The sequence below is a fragment of the Microtus ochrogaster genome (assembly GCF_000317375.1).
Source record: "Microtus ochrogaster isolate Prairie Vole_2 chromosome 6 unlocalized genomic scaffold, MicOch1.0 chr6_random_2, whole genome shotgun sequence".
NCBI classification, from domain to species: domain Eukaryota; kingdom Metazoa; phylum Chordata; class Mammalia; order Rodentia; family Cricetidae; genus Microtus; species Microtus ochrogaster.
Window position 1 is genome coordinate 3,130,501 of NW_004949095.1, and position 21,630 is coordinate 3,152,130.

General features: G+C 46.1%; 1 protein-coding gene and 1 pseudogene across 1 annotated transcript; one reads left to right on the forward strand and one right to left on the reverse strand.

Moving 5' to 3' along the window:
- The first annotated feature begins 7,980 nt into the window (after window positions 1-7,980).
- On the forward strand, window positions 7,981-12,937 carry Znf648 (zinc finger protein 648). The gene is given in 2 exon segments (XM_005364005.2): window positions 7,981-8,042; window positions 11,308-12,937. Coding segments are annotated over 2 exon segments (1,659 nt in total). The 3' UTR covers window positions 12,905-12,937.
- Window positions 12,938-18,527: 5,590 nt separating this feature from the next.
- On the reverse strand, window positions 18,528-19,752 carry LOC101991583 (annotated as a pseudogene).
- Window positions 19,753-21,630: the final 1,878 nt, after the last annotated feature.

Here is a 21,630-nt window from a genome sequence, read left to right on the forward strand (position 1 = left end):
TAGATGCATGAATAAATGCATGTAGAGCAAATAAATGAACATGTATATTTTAACATCTGGAAAACAGAAGGCTGCACCAGATAATTTCTAATATTTGATTTTTCAATCATTTTTACGCTACCCCAGGACTCTGGTAATCCACAAATAGAATCCTGTGGACATGAGATCAGAGTGTTCTATTTCAATCTGCTCATCAATTAAAGATATGCAGCAACTCATAGCTTCCCAAACCTTCCATCCCCGAGCCTGGAACCACCAGCAAAGGCAAAAGGAGCACAGACAGTGCAGGCATCTTACAAAGGTTTCTTTTGCCGTGTTTTTTTCTCTGCCTTCTGCAAGGTCCCAGGACTGAGGTGCCAGTTATCTTTCTGATGCTGCAATCAAACCCCATGACCAAGGCATCTTGTAGGAGAAAGGGTTTATTTTGAGCTTACATTTCCAGAGGATTAGAGTCTATGATGGCGGAACGGAAGTAGAGGGCAGCAAGGAGAAAATGGTGGCCAGATCAACAGATTAGAAATCACATCTAGAACCACAAACAGAAAGTGGAGAGAAAGCACTGGAAATAGTGTGTGCTTTTGAAACCTCAAAGCCTGTTCGCAGACGGACTTTTTCTAGCAAAGCCACACATCCTAAGCCTCCTCAGATCAAACAGGGCCACCAACTGGAGACCAAGTATTCAAATACCTGAGACTTACGGAGGTACCTCAAAGCACCACAGCTGAGATGGGACATGGACAAAAGAGGAGGGGCCTCTGTCACCTGGAGGGGTGTGTTTTCCCCTGGACCAAGGAAACCTTAAGCCAAGTCAAAAGAGAACATGGATATTTGGCTTTTTTTTTTTTGATAACAATCTACTGCTTGTACCTAATTCTCTCATATCTGTGGGCTAGGGATTTTAGAAGTTTTTAGGAAGGTGCAACATGGGTCTCCAGGAGCTTAAGCTCCTTCTTTAAAGAAGGCTGGTATTTTGGAAGTTCACCCAAGAGTTCTAAATGATTCCCTGGGTAAGGCCCTTGGATAGCATGAGGAAGAGACAGCAGTGGGAGCCAGAGGTAGGGGTCTCCGTATTTGGACTGAAGGTAGAGGTGATTCCCACCCCAGGTTACATTTCATTAATAGCAATTGCTTGTCTGTCCAGTGTGTTCTGTAAAGCACAGCATCTTGTTTAACCCTCCTAACTCTGGGGGTTCTGATCTATCATCCACTAAGACATAGAAAGGTTCAGACAAATCACAAGGCGTAAAGATAAGGTTTACGCTGTAGCCATGTTCCAGGACAGGCAAGTTGGGCCTCCTTCCTGTGCAGAGGCAGGTGTGCTAGGGGGTAGGGAAGAGAATGCTTTCAGCTGGGCGCTGTTCTGCAGCAGCTGCTGGGAGAGCTGACATATGAAGCCCTCTGATGCTTGACATCTTATCTGCAGGACAAACCTCCCATCCCATCACTAATTGCCACATATGCCAAGGTAACACACGATGAAGGGCACACATTTATGACATTGCTGCTTCTGGGAGCACTTCTGGCTCCCCAGATGAGTGGATATTCTCTCAGGCAGAACATATGAGGCAAGGGGAGACGAAAGGAGCCAGAAGAACAACTCCCCTCGAGATCACAGCGAATCAGAGCAAGTCAGAGATGAGGCAAGGACATTGGAAAGCTTCTACTAGTTCAAGGATAGAATGTAAGTTATGATTTATGAAAGACCAGGAGGCTGGGGTGGGTACAGTTTAGTCAGTTAAGGTGCAGGGGTATGAGCACCTGAGTTTAATGCCCAGAACTGACATAAACAATAGCACACATGGACCTGGGGACAAACACTTGTCATCTCAGCACTGGTGAGGCAGACATAGGTAAATCTCTGGAGTGTGCTGGCCAGCCCGTCTTCTAGACTGTTCAAGTGAACTCCAGTAATTGAACTTGGATTGGCCAATAAGAGATCGTGTCTTATAAATCAAGGTGGTTGCCCGCAGAGGTTAATGATACCTGATGCTAATTTCCAGCCTCCATATGTGCCATGTACACACACATGCATCAACACACACACATATAAATGCATATACTCATACACATACATGCATATATAAAGAATAGTGTTTTAGTTAGGGTTGTTATTGCTGTGGTGAAACACCATGACCAAAACCAAGTGAGGGAGGAAAGGGTGTACTTGGCTTGCATGTCTATATTGCTGTTTATCATTGAAGGCAGTCAGTACAGGAACTCAAACAGGGTGTGAACCTGGGGGTAAGAGCTAATGCAGAGGCCATGAAGGGGTACTGCTTACTGGCTTGCTTCCCCTGGCTTGCTCAGCCTGCTTTCTTATAGAACCCAGGACCACCAACACAGGGATATTGGGCTGGTGTTGATCACTAATTGAGAAAATGCCTTACAGCTGGATTCATGGAGCAATTCTGCAGCTGAGGCTCCTTCTTCCTTGATGACTCTAGCTTGTGTCAAGATGACACATAACCAGCCAGTACAAGTGGTTACTATATAGCTAAAACTGGGCTGTGCTTCCAAAAATGGACTAATGTTATTTCTCAACAATATTATTAATATATATGCATATACATATATATGTGGATATGTGTGTGTATACTTTTTTGAGAAAGGGTCTCACTATATATCCTAGGTTGACCTTTATCTCAACTCAGTATGTATCCTGGACAGGCACTAAACTCAAGATTCTCCTGCCTCAGCTTCCTGTGCTGGGATTACAAGTGTGGGCCACCATCCTCTGTCTTCATGAAGGTGTTCTTATTGCTATTTTACACCTGAGAAGTCTGAGACTCAAAGAAGTTAAATACATTGATCAAGACCAAATAAAATGGAACCGAGATTTAAAGCCAAGTCACTCAAAACTGAGCAATGAATGTTCTTAGGGCTGAGTTTTGCTTTTTGTGGGTATACGATTACTAATGAGCTTTGTTGTCTGATAGAGTAAGAATATTCAGAGAGCCTTGAGCATGCGTAGGACACTCAGGTGGATCCATGAATCTTTCCCGAGGCTGATAAAAGGCTGAGGCATAAAACAGAGGGCCCTGTGCCTCATCAATCATTCCCAGTGTTTGAGAGCTGCTTGGATCCGGTACTGACAGCTGGCCACAGGCAACAGGGAACCTGGAGAGGCAACCCTAGCTTTAAAGATCTAGATAGAACTTGGGGAACTTCTCAGGTATCACAGTCTAGTCCTGGGTCCAGGGATAACACTCGTTCGTGGACTCAACCAAGAGTCCCCAGAATCCTTGAAGGTGGAAAGACAGCACAGCCTTTCTCCCAGCAATGCCACTCAGCTCCATCCAGCCTGTGTGGCTGACAAGCAGCACTGAGCTCTGCCACGGCACCTCATCAGAGGCCAGTGCCCATCTCATCCCTGTGCTTCAGGCTTCTCCCTCAATGGCTCCTTTCTTCCCTCTTCCACGACAGGGAGGCAGATCCTTATTTGCATACTGCCAAGTTGGACAACTCGGGGTGTGTGTATGTGAGGGGAATGCCAGATTTTAAAGGAGACCTGCAAACAGAAGTGAAGACAATACCCTCCTTGTTTGCAAGCCTGAGGCAAATCTGAGAATGACAGATTTCTTTTTTGCTTATTGTGTATATTTTTGTATGTGCCAGCGTAGGTGTTTATGTGGGGGTAAGTGTGTGCACACACACATAGAGGCCAGAGGTCAAAATTGGGTGTCTCCTTCAATTGCTTCTCTACCTTAATTTTTTTCCAGTATCTCCCACTAGCTTGGAATTTACCTAATAGGCTAAATTGGCTGGCCAGAAAACCCAAGCGGTCCTCCTGTACCTGCCTCCTCAGCATCTGGATTACAGATGCTCAGCTGTATCTGGCTTTTTATGTGGATGCTCAGGATCCAAAGTCACAAGGCAAGCACTTTACCAACTGAGCCTCCTCCAAAGTTTCCAGCTCTTAAAAAGAAGGACAAGAGTATGGTCTAGGCCAACTCTTCAATGCCTTGTGGCCTTTAGAGCAAACTTGTGAAGACAAAATGACACAGAGATATGCTTGTGTTGACCAAAGTGCAAAGGACCTAGGATACAAGATACTCCAGAATACAGTTCTGAGACTCCACCTACCCTCTGTATATAGGTCATTAGCATGGTGAAAAATCTCAGGCAGAAAAGATACAAAACATTTGGGTATAGCAGGGAAGAAACTAAGGTGCTGTGGGTTAACCCCTCTGTATGTTGTGAATATGTTTTAATCCCATTGTTTAATAAAGAAACTTCTTTGGCCTATCACATGGCCGAATAATGCTAGGTGGTAAAGCCAAACAGCGTGTAATTAACATACGTTTCTGTGTGATTATTTGGAAACACATGATTGGGAAATGAAAGTGCTGCTTCCGTTTACCCTCAGGGACACAAGGGGCTCATATGATCTTTTGATGTAGTTAGCATCCAGGCCACCCTAGGTCCTGTTAACCGCAAGGATGCCTGCCTCATACCGTCGAGATGGAAGAATGCCAACATGTCCTGAAAATCAGAAAGGAGTCTGGACAGTTTCACATGGGGATCCCAGGGCATATAGAAATTAGTCACTGGTTACAGTTTCCTGTAAGGGTGACAGAAAAACAGACAGTTCAGTAATGGGAACCTTAGAAGCTTTAGCCTTTAGGGCTCCAGTTCAGGGTTCAATTGAAGATGCCATCAATAGCTAAAGGGGAGCTAGAGATCTGAGGGTTAAAATCTGAGGGGTAAGAAGTCTACTCATGACAGGAATCGTCTGTCCATGTCTCTTTATTTTCTCTCAATCCTTATTCTTCCTTGTCCTACCCCTTACAAATGTTTCCAGTCATATGGATCCTTAAAACCAGCAATTCCCCAGCCCTAGCAGGTTCCAGGGCCAGAATTCTTTTGCCCCGTAGAAAATCAGATAAGGGGTTTCACACACACACACACACACACACACACACACACACACACACACACACACAAATCCATGGGAGCAGCTAGTACACATCTGGTGAAATCCTTCATGGAGAAAGTTAGTTAAGAAAGGAATTAAATCATCAGGGAATTCTAGAGGCGAAGGTTAGTGTGCTATGTTATATTTTTAGGTGGTTAAAAAGGTTTATTTTCAGTAAAATATGAATATGGCACAGACTGTATTTTCAATCAACATGCCTCTTCTTTTCTCCCAGTACGCGTAGAGGCTACCAGGTAACTAGGCAACCTATGTAAACAGTCAGGGAGAAGCTGATGGCTCTTGATCAGATAGTACATACACCAGACACTGTAAGTGTCTAGGTCTAGAGTTAGACTTACTGCTCTAAGCAAAGAAGAGACCCAGGCCTCTAAATTAACAGTTCTGGGCTATGCTGTTATCAGCCGTTCTGATTGTGGGTGTTGTGTGGTCAAACTAGAGCAGCAGCTTGGGCAAGTGGTAACTCTATGTCCTTGGAGATCTGTGAATATCTTAAGGGATGCTGTTTGTCTGGACCCTAAACTCTGACCAAATGCCTGCTGATAAGGATAATTGCAGGAAGGCAGATCTCCACATTTACCTAGGTGAGAGGAACGAAGGCCTGGCGGTGGGAAACTGTTTTCACTAAACAGTTCTGAACTGTGGGAATTAATAGGTAACCTAAAGGGGGTTCAGCTACAGAAAAAGGACAATCACTTATTCACTAAACAATGAAGCCAAAAAGCCTTGCCTTTTGGTTTAGGGATTTACCAGATCCCTTGGTTCTGCTAAGGCACTCATGAAAAGATGGCCGAGCAATCACTGTATAATGTCACAGCTTGTAGCAGTTCGGGTTAATGCAGATGGGTTTGATGGGTAGAAATCAAGTCAGCCAAGTGCAGGGACAAGAATGTCTTTCAGAGTAGTGACTGTCAAGATCACACACACAGTCACATAGCTCTGAGGGTCGGCATTAGAGGTTTCCAAGGGAGAATGAGGCAGGAATCAGGCAAAGGCCATGGTTAACAGTGAAGATCCCGGCTAGGACAGTAGCTCCAGCAGTAGAGTACCTACCTAACCTCAGCAAGGCCATGTTTAATCACCGGTGCCACAAAAAGAAGGGGTGTGGGGGGATATCTCAGCAGTTAAGAGCACCAGTTGCTTTGATAGAGAACCCACATTTGTTCCCCAGTATCCAAGTGGTGGCTTACAACCATCCTTAACCCCAGGGCATCTGATACCCTCTCCTAACCTCTGTGGGCACCAGGCAGGCCCGTGGTGGGGTACAAACACAAATGCAGGCAACACACTCAAAAACCAAATCTTTAAAAAATACCTATGAGAAGAAAAAGAGTCAAAACCATAATATTTTGAATTTACATTGTATCCTTGATTTTGGATGTTAGTGTTTGGATTAGATACTTCGATGGGCTGGGCCTCAGTGTTCATAAACTTTAATGAGGCCAACAGTGATTGCGCAATGCAATGTGGTGAGGATTATCTGGGTTGTTGGGGTGTTGTCTTAGCATAAACTCAGTGTTAGAACGAGTTAGTGCTTGCCGTATCTGTCACACACAGCCCAACTCCATCATACAACTCCATAGGCTTCTTGACAGATCATCCAAGGACTCATGCCTGTAAACTATCTAATCCCAAATCCTGAAGGATACGGTCGCTTGAGAGACTAGACGATGAACAAGTGCTGGAATATGGGCTTCTTGAACCCTGTTTGGACTCGGGGGGTATGAGGGCGTCTACACTTCATGCCTCATACCTCTGAATTCATGCCTGCAAAACACCAAGGAGCAGAGTAATCCACTCTCTGAATCACACCCAGAGAATTGTTGTTGGGCGCCAATGTTCCTATCAGAATTATAGCACTAACAAGGGCCACAGGGGTGTAAAAAGAGCCACATTATCCAGGAAATCGGCAACATCTACAAAGTAATGAAACCAGCTAACCATTCTCCCTTCATCTCTCTCCAGTCTTCCTTCTTCTCTCCTCCAACACTGGTCTAGAACCCATTGGGAACGCAGGTTAATTTCACATGAGGCCTTGCCTCGCGCTCTGAGGACTGGGACAACAGGCATACTCCACCACACATAATCTACCAGCTAATTTTTCTGTCTACTTACCATGTTTGGACACCTTGCTGGGCTCTTGCCATGCATTATCAACTTAATCTTTCCAAGCCCTTCACGATGGTGATGCTATCCTGATATCCCCACTTCTTAGATAAGGAGCTAAGGGATGTAGATGTTAAATAACTTGTCCAAAGTTAACCTAGTGGGTGGTGAAATCCAGAACCTTTCTGTCAACCAGCATTCGTTTTGGCCACATAGTAACATCATGAGTAACATATTCCAAATTCCTATTTTAATATTCTAATCATTCACTCTAATGAAAGAATACTAAGAACGTGGGGGTTTGTGTATCTGTATTTTTCTATCATATTAATTTGAATGCCTGTAAATTCAAAACTACTGAGCCTTGCAACTGTTCTCATCACAGTAGACTGGCATGGGAATCAGTAACCAGAGATGGAGAATGAGCTAGGGCAGACTTGGACTCTGTACCCATAAACCATCTCCCTGTGCCTCATACACCAACTACATTGCCAGGAACATTTCTGAGCCAAAAATTGGACCAATAAAAGAATTCAAGGATGACTCCCCATCCATGCTCAATCCACATCTCTGTATAGGTGGGCACTAGAATAGGGGAGAAGGTGGGTACTAGAATGAGAGAAGGATGTACCAGGCTTTTTCCTGGAATGTTCTCTCAGAAAATGATGTGAAATTAAAGGTTCGTGAGCACAGCATGGCTGGAGTAAAGGAAGAGTGGCTTGCTCTGTGGGAGGAAGCAGTGAGAGCAAACAGGAGGTCTAGGGCCACCTGCAGGAGGACTGGAAGGCCTCTGCGGAGGGAGTGGAAGGGAGGAGAGCCAGCTGTGGCAGGAAGGGAAGGCGGGAACTGAGAGAGCCAGAGGTTCAGTTCAGTTCAGGCAGAGAGAGGACAATCCCCCTGTATTTCCCAGGCTGCTCCATGGAGGCAGGCAAGAAGGTTAAATGTCTTATGTGGACCCCACTTCCGGAGCCTCTCCTGAAGCTGCTGCATTGAACACAAAAGGGTGAGACCCAGAGACATCGTGGCAGCTAACAGGAAACTGATTTCAGTAGCTGAGAGGCCAAATGTGACTGAAGCCTGGGCAGGGTGCTCCACGCCACTGTCTGCATTTTCCAGGTAAGCAGGTGTTGATGGGAAAGCCAGGAGTAACGAGTGAGGGCCTAGTGAGAGGTGTCTGGAGTTAATGCCAGCTGCTGCCGGGAGTGCAGGGCAAGGGACAGGGGCATAAGCAGGAGCAGGAGCAGGAGGAGGAGCAAGCCCCAGGCTAGGCTGCTGAAGCCTGTCTGTGTATAGAGTCGGTAAACTCAGGCTGCAGTAGGTCCACAGCTGGCTGACGGGTGTGGACGAAGCTCAGCAAAGGTCTGTACTCTCATGGCCTCAGAAGCAGGGCATCTGAAGAGCAGAGTCTCAGCCACACCCCCTTCTCAGTGCTCCTCTTCCTGATCAGGTATATTTGTCCAAATTTTGCCACACAACCATACCCCAAGCCCCTGATCTCCTTCTAGTCTTCGCTCTGGGAAAGAGCAAACCTCTTCAACTGTTATAAAGGGAAGAAGGGAGGGCCACTCTAGTTATCCACAATGGATGTGGCTTGCCAGCCAAGGGGCTCTCTGTGAGAGAAAACAATCTGTCCTGCATGTCCTGCAGCTCCTGAGGAAGGGGAAGCTAGCAGAAAACTGCCTGATACTCTGAGCAGGCTTACCTGTGGCCCAGAGGGAGGGAACAAGACACAGGCTGTGGAGAACAGGGTGCATATGGGTAAGGAATGTGTAAGGAGAATGGGCCACAAAGCAGACCAAGAGAAATGTGCACAGCATGTTGTCACACACACACACACACACACACACACACACACACACACAGAGAGAGAGAGAGAGAGAGAGAGAGAGAGAGAGAGAGAGAGAGAGAGAGGATGAGACCTAGGTATCTGTTACAGACAAACCCAGCATCCCTGTATCCCCCCAACTGAGAGACTCCAGACCTGACCCAGCATGCTAATCACCTGGAGTTTGCTAGCTGTGTGTCTCTTCATAGGTACATGTGCACACAGTTGCTCTCCAAGATCCCCAATGCTGAAGACATTTCAGACTTGGTTTCTTGTCAAAACATACACCAGTCCACACTCAGACATGTTACAGGGCCAGTGCATTCAGAGGACAATCAGGAGACAAGAGGACATGAAATCCTGGACACACGCAGGTCTACAATATGCCTTCCTTTAATTCACAGCTTTTGTGTGCAAAATCAAAAGTGAGGCTCCCTCCCCCTCTCCGCCATCACCTCTCTCCATTTCATACACACAGTCCCACTGGGCACTCAGCAGGTAGAAGTGTGGAGAGTCCAGTTTAATAAGAGAGGTACAGGACACAACCAAGTTCAAAAACAGCTACTGCCATCCCTGCTGAGGAAGGGGGTGAGGGCGGTGCAAGCAGCTAGTGAGTTTGGTAACAGTGAGCATTCAGTAACTAACATTCCTGGCCTTCCTGGCAGAAGTTTACACAGCAGGCTTCCTGACTCAGTCAGCCCTGGCCTCTTTCTCCTGCAGAGGGCAATCTGGGTCAATGAGCACAGGGAGGAATCCAGTGCTGAGCCAGCACAGCCAAGGTTCCCTGGCCCAGCAAACACAAGGGCCTTTGATGGCTGCAGGGAGTAGCAGCTCTTCCCCCCAGGATGCTGTGGCTACTCTTGGCAGGGCTGACTCCAGAACAGGCCTTGCTCTGGAGGCCTCAGCTAAGGGGTAGTAGTACTTGGGTTCAACATACAGTCATGGAATTTGAGAGAAAATCCCTGAACTGGTGTTTGTGAGCTTTGCAGCCTTGGGCAGGCAGAAAACCTCATTATGGTTCAGGGCCCTGTCTATAAGATGGGAGGAAAGACATGGTTCTATCAGTCTCTATCTGGAAGGTCTCTGGAAGGAATAAGTAAAAGCATGTCTGGGAAGCAGTCAATGTAGCCCCCCTCACTCCCCCCCCCCCACCCCCAAGTGGGAAAGTTAGTGTTCATTGTGTCTGGCATCCTTAAAATGTTCCCCCAAAACTAAAGCAAGCTCGCTCCACTGGCCAGTGACTATTCTCATGCCAAGGCCCTCAGGAGCTCCCCCTTCTGGAGTCACTCACCCACACATTCGTTTCTTGTTTTAACTGGTATGCAGCAGGCTTTGTCTGCGTCTCCAAGCTAAAGCAAAATGAAATTGAAACCAAGACTCAGATGGCTTCTACCTCTCATGCCTACTGTTCAAACCTTAAGTCCATGCTTGTCAAATTGGGGAACACGTACCCTTGAGGGCATGCAGGCTGTGCTTGGCATGAGGTGCCATGGGGTTCATATGGCACACTTAGGGGAAGATTAAACATTGGAGCTAAGTCGGGCAGTGGTGGCACACACCTTTAAACCCAGCACTCGGAAGGCAGAGGCAGGCGGATCTCTGTGAGTTCAAGGCCAGCCTGGCTTAAAAGCAAGTGACAGGACAGTTAGGATGATTATGCAGAAAAACCCTGTCTCAAAAAACAACAACAACAACAAAAACAAAAAATCCCAAAACCATTGGAGCTAAAAGTGAACATAAAATATAAATTCCCATGGTTTTAAGTGGAGCTATTTAAATTCTAGGTGGGTATCCCTTTCTCCCTGGCTACCTCGGCTCACACTCCATGTCAATTAGGGTCTTTTCATCCATTGTGAAGCCCTTGTGAAAGCAGACAGGTGGCTTGTGGAACCTTTCTGGTGTCTTACATTCTTGCCTCCATTTTTCTGGAGATTATTTTTTGCTTTCAGAAGAGGTGACTGGGAAACAGCCCCAGATGCCCATTATAGGATATAACACACTTGCCTTCTGGCAGGATCAACAGGGGCTAACATGGTCTTCCTACTGGGGGACACCATAAGAGAGAGGTGCCTTCAAGTCTGTTTCTTCCTGTTTCGTCTAGCTCCTCTAGCCCTTCTCTGGGCTTCATCTGTTTTGCTAGCATTTGAGGTGTGGGCACCTAGCAAATCCCTCTTCCTCCAGATGTTTCTGGGCTTCTAGCAAGCAGGATTTCCAAAGGGAAGATGGGTGATTTACGCAGCTTCAGCAGAACCCATAGCCTCCTTCATCCCATGATGCTGAACAAAATACTGGATGGCCATCAGGAGGAAAAAGGGCCATGGTGGGGTTCTCATATCCTCTGGCTATGAAGATTAAACACACTGTTGTCTCCTCATCCTCTGCCCCTTCTGCAGGAACCCTGTGCCAAGCAGAAACTCTTTCTAGGAGGAGCAGACAATTGAAGAGCCTGGCACACCGTGGCATGAATGGACTCCCAGGATAGGTGGAACAAGGTGTCCCTTGGCAGTATGATTCATGAGACCAGGATGCTGAGCTTGAACTTGGAGAGTGAAAACAAGGATGGTGGGGAAGACATCTCTCTAGTCACTCAGAGCAACAGTAACTTGCTGTGTGACACTCAGTCCAGCGAAGGGAAGTGGTCTGCGTCCTTCAGCACTGGCTGTGTGGAGCAGAAACCAGAGGAGATGCCTGGGAGGACCACCGACTGGGGAAAAAAGGAACTGAAGATCACCCAGATTCAAAACTCCCCTCAATTAGAGGAGGCTCTCAGTGTCCCTTTCAGAGACTTCTCACAGAGACAGCCTCATAGGGACTCTGTGGGCAATGACAGAGGCAAGAAGGCAAACAAGGACACAGCCTTGGAAGTCGGGACCAGTTTCTTAGATAGTGAGGGGTCTTTTTGGTCACGGAACAGTGCAGATGCATCCCCCTCAGATAAGAACTCTCTAGAGCAGCTTCCAAGGTCTGAGAGCACCCCAGTTCAGACTTCAGTCTCTCGTGTTAGCCCAGCAACAACGTTGGGCAATGTGCAGGGCAGAAGAAAAACACAGGTGGACCCAGGAGGCAGAGGGCAGGAAGAGAGTCCCGACAGGTGTGTGCAGGATGGGCGGGCCCTCCAGAAGTCCAGCAAACTTCAGGTCCCCGAAGAGCACCATGGTGCCAAACCCTATGTGTGCCAACTCTGCGGGAAGGCCTACTCTCACCGCAGCACGCTCCAGCAACACCGGCGCCTGCACACAGGCGAGCGGCCATACAGATGCCCCTTCTGCGACAAGGCGTATACCTGGTCCTCCGATCACCGCAAGCACATCCGCACCCACACTGGAGAGAAACCCTATGGGTGTCCGGACTGCGGGAGGGCCTTCGTGCGCTCCTCCGATCTGCGCAAACACCAGCGCAACATGCACAGCAACGACAAGCCCTTCCCTTGCGCCCAGTGTGGCTTGACCTTCAACAGGCCGCTGTCACTTCTGCGCCACCAGCGCACGCACCTGGGCGCCAAGCCTTTCCGCTGCTCTTCCTGCGGCCGGGAGTTCTCCGTGGCCAGCCGCATGGTGGAACATCAGCGCGTGCACTCTGGCGAGCGGCCCTTCCCCTGCTCCACCTGCGGCAAATGCTTCACCAAATCGTCCAACCTGCAGGAGCACCAGACGCTGCACACCGGCCAGAGGCCCTTCAAGTGCGCTGATTGCGGGGTGGCCTTTGCGCAGCCCTCGCGCCTGCTGCGCCACCAGCGCATCCACACCGGCGAGAGGCCTTTTCATTGCGCTGAGTGCGGTCAAACCTTCGCCCGCTCCTCCACCCTAAAGCGGCACCAACAGATCCACTCCGGGGACAAGGACTTCCTCTGTGCCGAGTGCGGCAGGGCCTTTCGTATTGCATCCGAGTTGGCGCAGCACATCCGGATGCACAATGGGGAAAGGCCCTACAAATGTGAGGGCTGCGGCCAGGCCTTTACCCGCTCTAATCACCTCCAAAGACACCAAGCCAAGCATGAGACTTGCAAGAAGGAGCCTGCCCCTTCCTCTTCCAATGAGTGAAAGCTAAGACATCCTCGACCTCACGTGACAGCATGGAACCCAGCCCGGTGGGACCCACCCACATCCTATTCTACCCTCCAAGTCAGCCAGGCTCACTGGTCACTCCCCTCACTCCCTGGTTGCTGGCCGTGGGGTGGTCTATGTATTTTATGTATTTGATGTGTTGTGAGACAAGATAATCCCAAAGACGGCATCCAGGTGTGTAGGTTCACACTGGCCTCCCCACTGTGCAGAGGCCGGGAGCAATTGGTAAAGAAAAGGTGAGGATATAAATGTAGGGACTGGCCAATAGTTGGATTCAGCGAATGGGAAGGTATAGAAATCTGTGCTGGACTCTGTGCAGGATCCCATGGGTACATGGATGAAAAAAGTCTATTTTGTTCTTTCCTCAAAGCCATATCAAATTGAGAAGACCATCTTTAGAGAAAGATTCTTTTTGATTTTTATATAAAGGAATCCTCAGAAATAATCCCCGTGATGGACTCTTCCACAGAAGAAAGCCCACCTGGGGCTAACTCTAGCCAAGCCAGACAGCCTAGTGTGTCACTTGACTTCTAAGATGACTTTAACTTTGAGGGAATGTCTCTGTGGGTTGGCTTTGAAGTACAGAAGGCAAGGAGGATGGGTGGGAGGAGGGGGGAGAGAAGCACGGTTGTGCTGTGTTTGGGAAACAGTGATTTCAGAAGTTCAGAACAGTTTTGACACCCAGGAAAGAGGCGGGTTCCTCATATGGGAGGATGTGGTGCTGGACCTCACCTGGGCCCCACCCATAAAGTTCACAGCTGTCTCCTCTCTGCCGTTGCTTTTGCCTGTTCACAGGATTTAAACTTAAGCCACAAGCGTCATTTGTAGAGAAACATTAAGTTCCTCCTGGTAAGCCACAGTACGGCTCATTTAGATCTGCCTGGATCATTAGCTGTGATCTGAAGGAAATCAAATAGAGTACCCTTTGCCTAGGTGCCAATGCGCTTATTTGTGTTTGTGTCAAAGTCATTAAAATCGACTGTGAATGTCTTCATGCCTCATCACTATCCTCTATTGAACCTGTTCAAAATCTGCCTACTTACAGTCATTCTTCAAGGCACTGACGTGGGCAGTGACTCTGGCAAAATCAGGAGTTCATGGCTTTTTGGGCACTCTGGGGAATCTGTGGCTTCCCAAAACGTTTGATGCTGACAGACAAATGACACTTGTAATCCTTCCAAAGTATGACAGATAGGAATTTATCTTTCCAAACTTTTTATTTCTATGTGGGGTGTGTGTGTTTACTGGTCTAAACATCCCAGCCATATTAACTATCATTAACTATTCAGCATGAGCCTTTCAGGGGAAGTAAGAAAAGACTGGTTGGGACAATCATTCTTAAACATGTGGCTTATGTAACAGCCTATGTGTATGTGCATGCAGAAGCTGGAGCAGGACATGGGGTGTCTTTCTCTGTCACTCCCCACCTTAGCTTTTGAGACAGGGTCTGCCACTGAATCTAGAGTTCACTATCTCAGCTAGGCTGGCTGTCCAACAAGCCCCCAGGATCTGCCTGTCTCCATCTTACCTGAATTGGGGCTTGCTGGTGTGTGCTGCCACACCTGGCTGTTAAGTGGGTGCTGAGGATCTAAACTCGGGCCCTCACTTTACCCACTGATCTCTCTCTCCTGTCCCCTAGATATAAAATTCTCTCAGATTCCACCTGATTTGAACCCAGTGTGTGATGGCTAAATAGCATTCTCATAACACATGAGGCCAACGAGAAGTAGTAAGGACAGCTATGCCTTGCTTGACGTAAGCAGCCGTTATAAACTATAAGCCTGAGGGCCTGTGTGCTAACTCCATTAGATAATCCATGTATCTGGATGACTGGTTTTAGTCCATTCTTGTCATTCACTAGTCAAGCACCTTGAAGTTTAACTTCTGTGGCTGGGTGGTGGGGTAGGAATGATGACAACAGATTATGAATAAAGGGTGGAATCATCTTAGCAGCCAACAAGATCTGTGGCTGATGCCAGAGCATCAAACAGGCAGAGAAATCAGAAGAACCAACCCTTGACTACAGACAGAATAACGACCAGTATGTAATCGGTGAAATATTTGAAGACTGACTATTCCTCTGTATTTTTTGAAGATGGTTGTTAGGGTAATGTTTAGTAGTTAAAATTTTGGTTTTACTCTATAGTTTCATCAGGAGATTTTTTTCCCCAAGGATAATTCTTACAACAACTTCATAAAAATCAGATTGGTTATTAACCACTTCTCAACTTGTTGAATCCTAGTTGAGTATCAAGACAGGATTGCAGTGCAGTATTAGGTTTGTGTACCTTTAAAGAAACCAGAAAAAAGGGATTAGCATGAGCTAATCTTTAGTATTCTATATTTCTTAAATATAAGGAGGTGGAATGGACAGATTAAAGAAAATTCATGAATTGTTCTCACCTGCTGCATAATAAGTTAAATTTTAAGAAAATTTGTCTCTACCAATCTTCTCTTACATCCACTGAAAGGGCTTGTGTTAAATAGGTAACGAATGTAGCCCAGGATATCCAGGCCAGCTAAGCATGTATGAGTGGATTGTAATAACAATACAGGGACCAACCATGAGAGAAGTGGAGAAACCAACCCGTTAGGAGGGAGGTTGGCACAAATTCTGCTGAGTCAAACCTGACCTGCCAAGTAGGCTAAACTGAAATATCTTTGGAGAATAATCAACACTTGAAGACAGGTTATACTAGCTCACATTATTGTCCCAAATACATTGGGCTATTTTTATCTGGCTTTCTAGAAACATTTTCTAGATCACAGCTTACAATCTCATCTCCTTATTTTAAAACTCAAACTCAGGGCTTGGGCGTCTTTGCTATACTACTTAAAGTTTCTTTCTGGAATGTCGTTATTTCCACAGATTAGCTTGCCAATGCTGATTTGGATATACCTAGTAAAGATGTTCACTTATGTGTTTCTACTTAAAAGTTTACCTGATAGTGTGTCTCTGTGAGGTTTTCTTCTATTGTTGTGAAACACCATGACCACAACAACTCTTGTAAGGAAAATATTTAATAATGGTTGCTCGCTTACGGTTTCAGAGGTTCAGTCCAATATTATCATGGTGGGGAACATGCCAGCAGGCAGGCAGATATGGTACTGGAGAAATAGCAGAGAGACCTACATCTTGTAGGCAACAGGAAGTCAACTGAAAGTCACACTGAGAGAAGCTTGAACAAAAGAAACCTCAAAGCCCATCCCTCTAGTGACACACTTCCTCCAATAAGGCCACACCTCCTAATAGTGCCACTCTCTTTGGGGGCCTTTTTCTTTCAAACCACCACACATAGTCACCAGAATCAACAGTAGTCATGACCTACAGACTAGGCAAGGCTTTACAGATCACCCATTATCCACAAAAATAGTGTTTCCTATGGAGGAGCTACTGGCAGTTGTGGTAGTGTGCACCAGGAGGATGTGCAGTTAGGCAGAGGCACAGAAAGCATGAGTTTGAGGTAGCTTGGGCTGTACCTTGGGGTGGTGATGTAGAGAGACGACTCAGTGGTTAAGAGTGTTTACTATTCTTCCAGAGGCCTGGAGTTTAGTTCACAGTCCTAATCAAAGAGCTCAGATTCTTCTGCAGATCCAGAAGATCTGATGCCTTCTCCCAGCTTCCATGACCATGTACTAGCGTGGTCTACATTCACACAGACACACAGACAAATAAAAGGATAGAAATAAATCTTTTTTAATCAAAAGACGATGACGATTAGCCCAATTTTTTAAAGATAAGGAATGAAGAAGTTAAATTGCTCAAGAATAGTGACTAGAGCATGGCTGGCATCTCTACTTCTGTTTGGTGTGGAAGAATATTCCACAATGGTTGTCATGCATGTGTAAGAGTTAGGCAGTCACAATTGCAAAACAGAGTAGAAGTTGGAACAGTGTACAGGAAATCATGGTTTCATTCGGGGAAGACCAAGAATGATTTGAGAATGAGTGTGGGACAGCTTGGGTTGGCAGATGTTTCTCACTCGTTCTGGGGTAAAGCTACCAAGAAGCTGGCCAGAAGGAATGCAACGGAGCCAAAGGAGGGGTGGTTCCTTGAAAGCCCACTGGTATTTTCCTGACTAAAAAAACATTTCATGCCTGTGTAATACACACACACACACACACACACACACACACACACACACACACACACACACACGGTGTGGAGCCATCCCCTGGAACATGGGCACTCCATCTGGAGCCACACTCCTGAAGAAAAACGACCCTCCCTCCCATAGGACCCATGAACTGTCGGTAGCGTCTCAACTATTCATGAGCCCCTCTGCCCTTCATCTTTGAAAATACCATTTGTGGGATCTGGGTATAACTTAATGATAGTATGGCAGGTTAGTGTATGTGAGACTATAGGCTCAATGGCCAATAGCACAACAGACAGACAGAAAGATAGACAGACAGATACACACACAGCTTTTATAATAAAAATCTAATTATTTCCCTAAGTTTTATGAACCACTTTAGAAAATTAATTGAAATCAAGGAGGGAACCTTATCTTACAGCTAGTTTCTCTAAAACACAAGCACAAAAAAAGTCCCAAGCTTGTGATTGGCACTTGAAGTGAGGAGGACATAGTCTTGGGGAGTGAGCTCTGGAGACTGGGATCTAATTCTGTCTACATGTACTATTGGGATTACAGTGAATTAGAACACACAGCTGATATAGCCTGTGCAACTGCTTGTTGGTATACTTTTGGAGAGTACAGAGGACATCGATGTCAATTGCTATCCAAGGTATTTAGAGACTTATCTACAAAGATATCTAAGAAAATTGATAAGCCAGGGGAGTTAAACACAAGATTAATCTATTAAAAATCAATAAGACAAATCAGCTTTATGTTCATAGTTGGAAGGACTCATCACCCTAAGAACCAAATTATTTATGTTAGTTATTACAACTAGTCAATGTAGTTTCAATCAAGACCAAATGTTTAAGAGACCTTAAAAATCTAATACCAAAACTTATAAGAAAAGGTTGAAGGCCTATGATGGACCAAATAATGGAAATAAAATGAAAAAGAAACAAGAGCAGTGGCTTGACCCAGAGCAAAGCACAGGAGCCACAAGTCTTTTCTGAGTTATTATCAATTTTATATTGACATAAGGATGGACAAACAGTTTCATAAAAAAACCAAAGAGCCTATAAACAGGCCCAGGCATGTATAGACTCTTAATATATAACAGCAGAGGCATGACAAGTTAGTGGAGTAAGGAGATGTGCAGTAAGTATGTTGGGGCAACCAGGCTTGTACATGGACAAATAAAATTAGATTCACTCTTCATATCATAAAGTATTAAATGACTATGGTCATCAAAATGTTCAGACTAGAAAAGCATAAATGAACACTTTTATTTTATTTAGATTTTCTGATTTTTTTTTATGAGAATGAGAGTTTTGCCTGCCTGCATGCATGTCCATGCACCACTTGTGTGCCTGGTGACCAGCAGAGAGCAGCAGATATCTTAGAACTGGAGTTACAGATGGTTGTGAACCACCAGGTGGGTGATGGGAATCAAACTCAGGTCCTGTTAAAGAGGAGTCAGGGCTCTTGATGACTGAACCATCTCTCCAGTCCCTAGAATATTTTTTTAGGGGTGCAATGAACTTTATTGATGGTATTCAAGAGAGTAGGGCTCCCTAAGCCCCCTCCTGCTATTCTGGGGGTCTGGGATGGAAACTGTGAGGGAGATGCTCAGTGTCAAGGGTTAGTTAGGACAGGGACGGCTCAGCAGCCGAGGACCTCTCTCTTGCTGTGTCCTTGCTGGGATGGGTGGTCCAGGGCGGGCTTCTTACTCCTTGGAGGCCATGTAGGCCATGAGGTCCACCACTCTGTTGCTGTAGCCGAATTCATTGTCGTACCAGGAAATGAGCTTTACAAAGTTGTCATTGAGAGCAATGCCAGCCCCAGCATCGAAGGTGGAAGAGTGGGAGTCACTGTTAAAGTCAGAGGAGACGACCTGGTCCTCAGTGTAGCCCAGGATGCCCTTTAGTGGGCCCTCGGATGCCTGCTTCACCAACTTCTTGATGTCATCATACTTGGCAGCTTTCTCCAGGCGGCATGTCAGATCCACGACAGACACATTGGGGGTAGGAACGCGGAAGGCCATGCCCGCGAGCTTCCCATTCAGCTCTGGGATGACTTTGCGCACAGCCTTGGCAGCGCCAGTGGACGCAGGGATGATGTTCTGGGCAGCACCACGGCCATCTCGCCACAGCTTTCCATCCACAGTCTTCTGGGTGGCCGTGATGGCATGGACTGTTGTCATGAGTCTTTCCACGATGCCAAAGTTGTCATGGATGACCTTGGACAAGGGGGCTAAGCAGTTGGTGGTGCAGGAAGCGTTGCTGACAATCTTGAGGGAATTGTCATACTTGTCATGGTTCACACCCATCACAAACATGGGGGCGTCGGCAGAAGGGGCAGAGATGATGACCCTCTTGGCCCCACCCTTCAAGTGGGCCCCAGCCTTCTCCATGGTGGTGAAGACACCGGTAGACTCCACAACATACTCGGCGCCGGCATCCCCCCATTTGATGTTGGCGGGATCTCGCTCCTGGAAGATGGTGATGGCCTTCCCATTGATGACAAGCTTCCCATTCTCAGCCTTAACTGCGCCTTTGAACTTGCCATGGGTGGAGTCATACTGGAACATGTAGACCATGTAGTTGAGGTCGATGAAAGGGTCATTGATGGCAACAACCTCCACTTTGCCAGAAGTGAAGGCAGCCCTGGTAACCAGGCGTCCAATACGGCCAAATCCGTTCACTCCGACCTTCACCATCGTGTCTCTGGAACGAGGCTGGCACTGCAAGAAAAGAAGTGGCTGTCTCTAGAACAGGGAGGAGCAGAGAGCCCCTAGAATATTTTTAAAGACACCCCACTCCCCACAAAAATCATAAAGGAAGCAGGTGGAATTAAACCACATCACAGATTTAAAGATCTGGTTGTACATCGGGGCATGCGCCTTCAGTTAAGACACAGTGGAGCATGAGGCAGGAGGATAGCAAATTCAAGGTCTACTTAGACTTCACAGTAAGATCCTGTCTCCAAACTCCATTCTTTTTTTTAAAAAAAATATTTATTTATTATGTATACAATATTCTGTCTACATGTATGCCTGAAGGCCAGAAGAGGGCAACAGACCTTATTACAGATAATTGTGAGCCACCATGTGGTTGCTGGGAATTGAACTCAGGATCTTTGTAAGAGCAGGCAGTGCTCTTAACAGCTGAGCCATCTCTCCAGCCCCAGTGCAAACTCCATTCTTTTGAAGCTCTAGAAAGCAGAGGGTAGCTTAGTTGAGATTGCGGCCATGTGAGAGACACATTTAACAGCCAAGGGACTAGTGTCCATCATCTAGAGATGTCAAACAAATTAGTAAGAAAAATACATCTTAAAAACCAGACAGGGGGCTGCAGAGATGGCTCAGTGGTTAAGAGCATTGCCTGCTCTTCCAAAGGACCCGAGTTCGGTTCCCAGCAACCACATGGTGGCTCACAACCATCTGTAATGAGATCTGGAGTCCTCTTCTATCCTGCAGGCATATATGCAAAACAGAATATTGTATACATAATAAATAAATAAATAAATAAATAAATAAATAAATATTTAAAAAAACAGACAAATGACCAACAAACTCTAGAAGAAATAAAAGAGTCGATGACCAACCCCAGCAGTCATCAAGGAAAGTAAGCTCCACCTCACATCCACTAGGCTGGTAAACACAATAAAGCCCGAGACCCTCCTGATGCTGAGAGAAGGACGGTATCAGTGACACAGCACTCCTGCTGAGGGTGCCCAGCCTGGTCCAATGATGACCAAAGCCAAAGCAGCAAACACACACAGCAGCGTGACACCCTTCAAATATGTCAAGGTCATGAACTTCTCATGAGCTGTTCTAGATAAAAAGAATTTGGAGAGACAGGACTACTCAATTTAAAGTGTGTCCTGGATCAGAAAAGTAAAGAAACGTAGTAGAAAAGACTTAACTGGGAAGCTTATAGTTTTTATAAACTCTCATGCTGAATTTCACCATGGTTACATAAGAGACTTTCTTTATTCCTGGGAGTCCTATTTGGGAATTTTTAGGACTGAAAGGTCATGGTGTCTGCAACTTAGAAACGGTTTGAGGTAGCATGATGTAAGTAAAAGTTTGTATGAGAGGAGGAGGGGAGAGAGGGACAAAAGGAGTGAAAGCCGGTGTTTCAGAGTGTTAATAAATTGGTAAATCCAGGTGAAGATCAGACAGGAGTAGTTATTATGCCATTTAGAAACTTTTCTGCTGGTGTGAAATTTTTTTTCCAAAATAAAATGTCAAATGGAAATGCTTGTTTGAAGTGTTAGTAAGAGTGTAGAGGGGTGGAAAATTTCATACTCCGCTGGAAGAAATGCAAATGATCGGGACAGTTCTTTGCAGAGTAACACAATAAAGATGCTACACCCATGTGGTAAAGTTACTATAGCATGAGGATTGGAGCATCACATAGTAAGCTTGAGTTCATTCTCCTCTTACACCTTTAGTTCAAATGAGATGTGGGAACAATACAATTGAACATTTGTTTTTCTTTCTTTTTTTTTTTTAACCATTGGCCAAAAGCAGCTTTATTCATTAACCAATAAAAGTAACATATACAGAAGGACTTCCCACACCATTTCCCCTTTTCTGTTTAAATAAAAAGGAAGGTT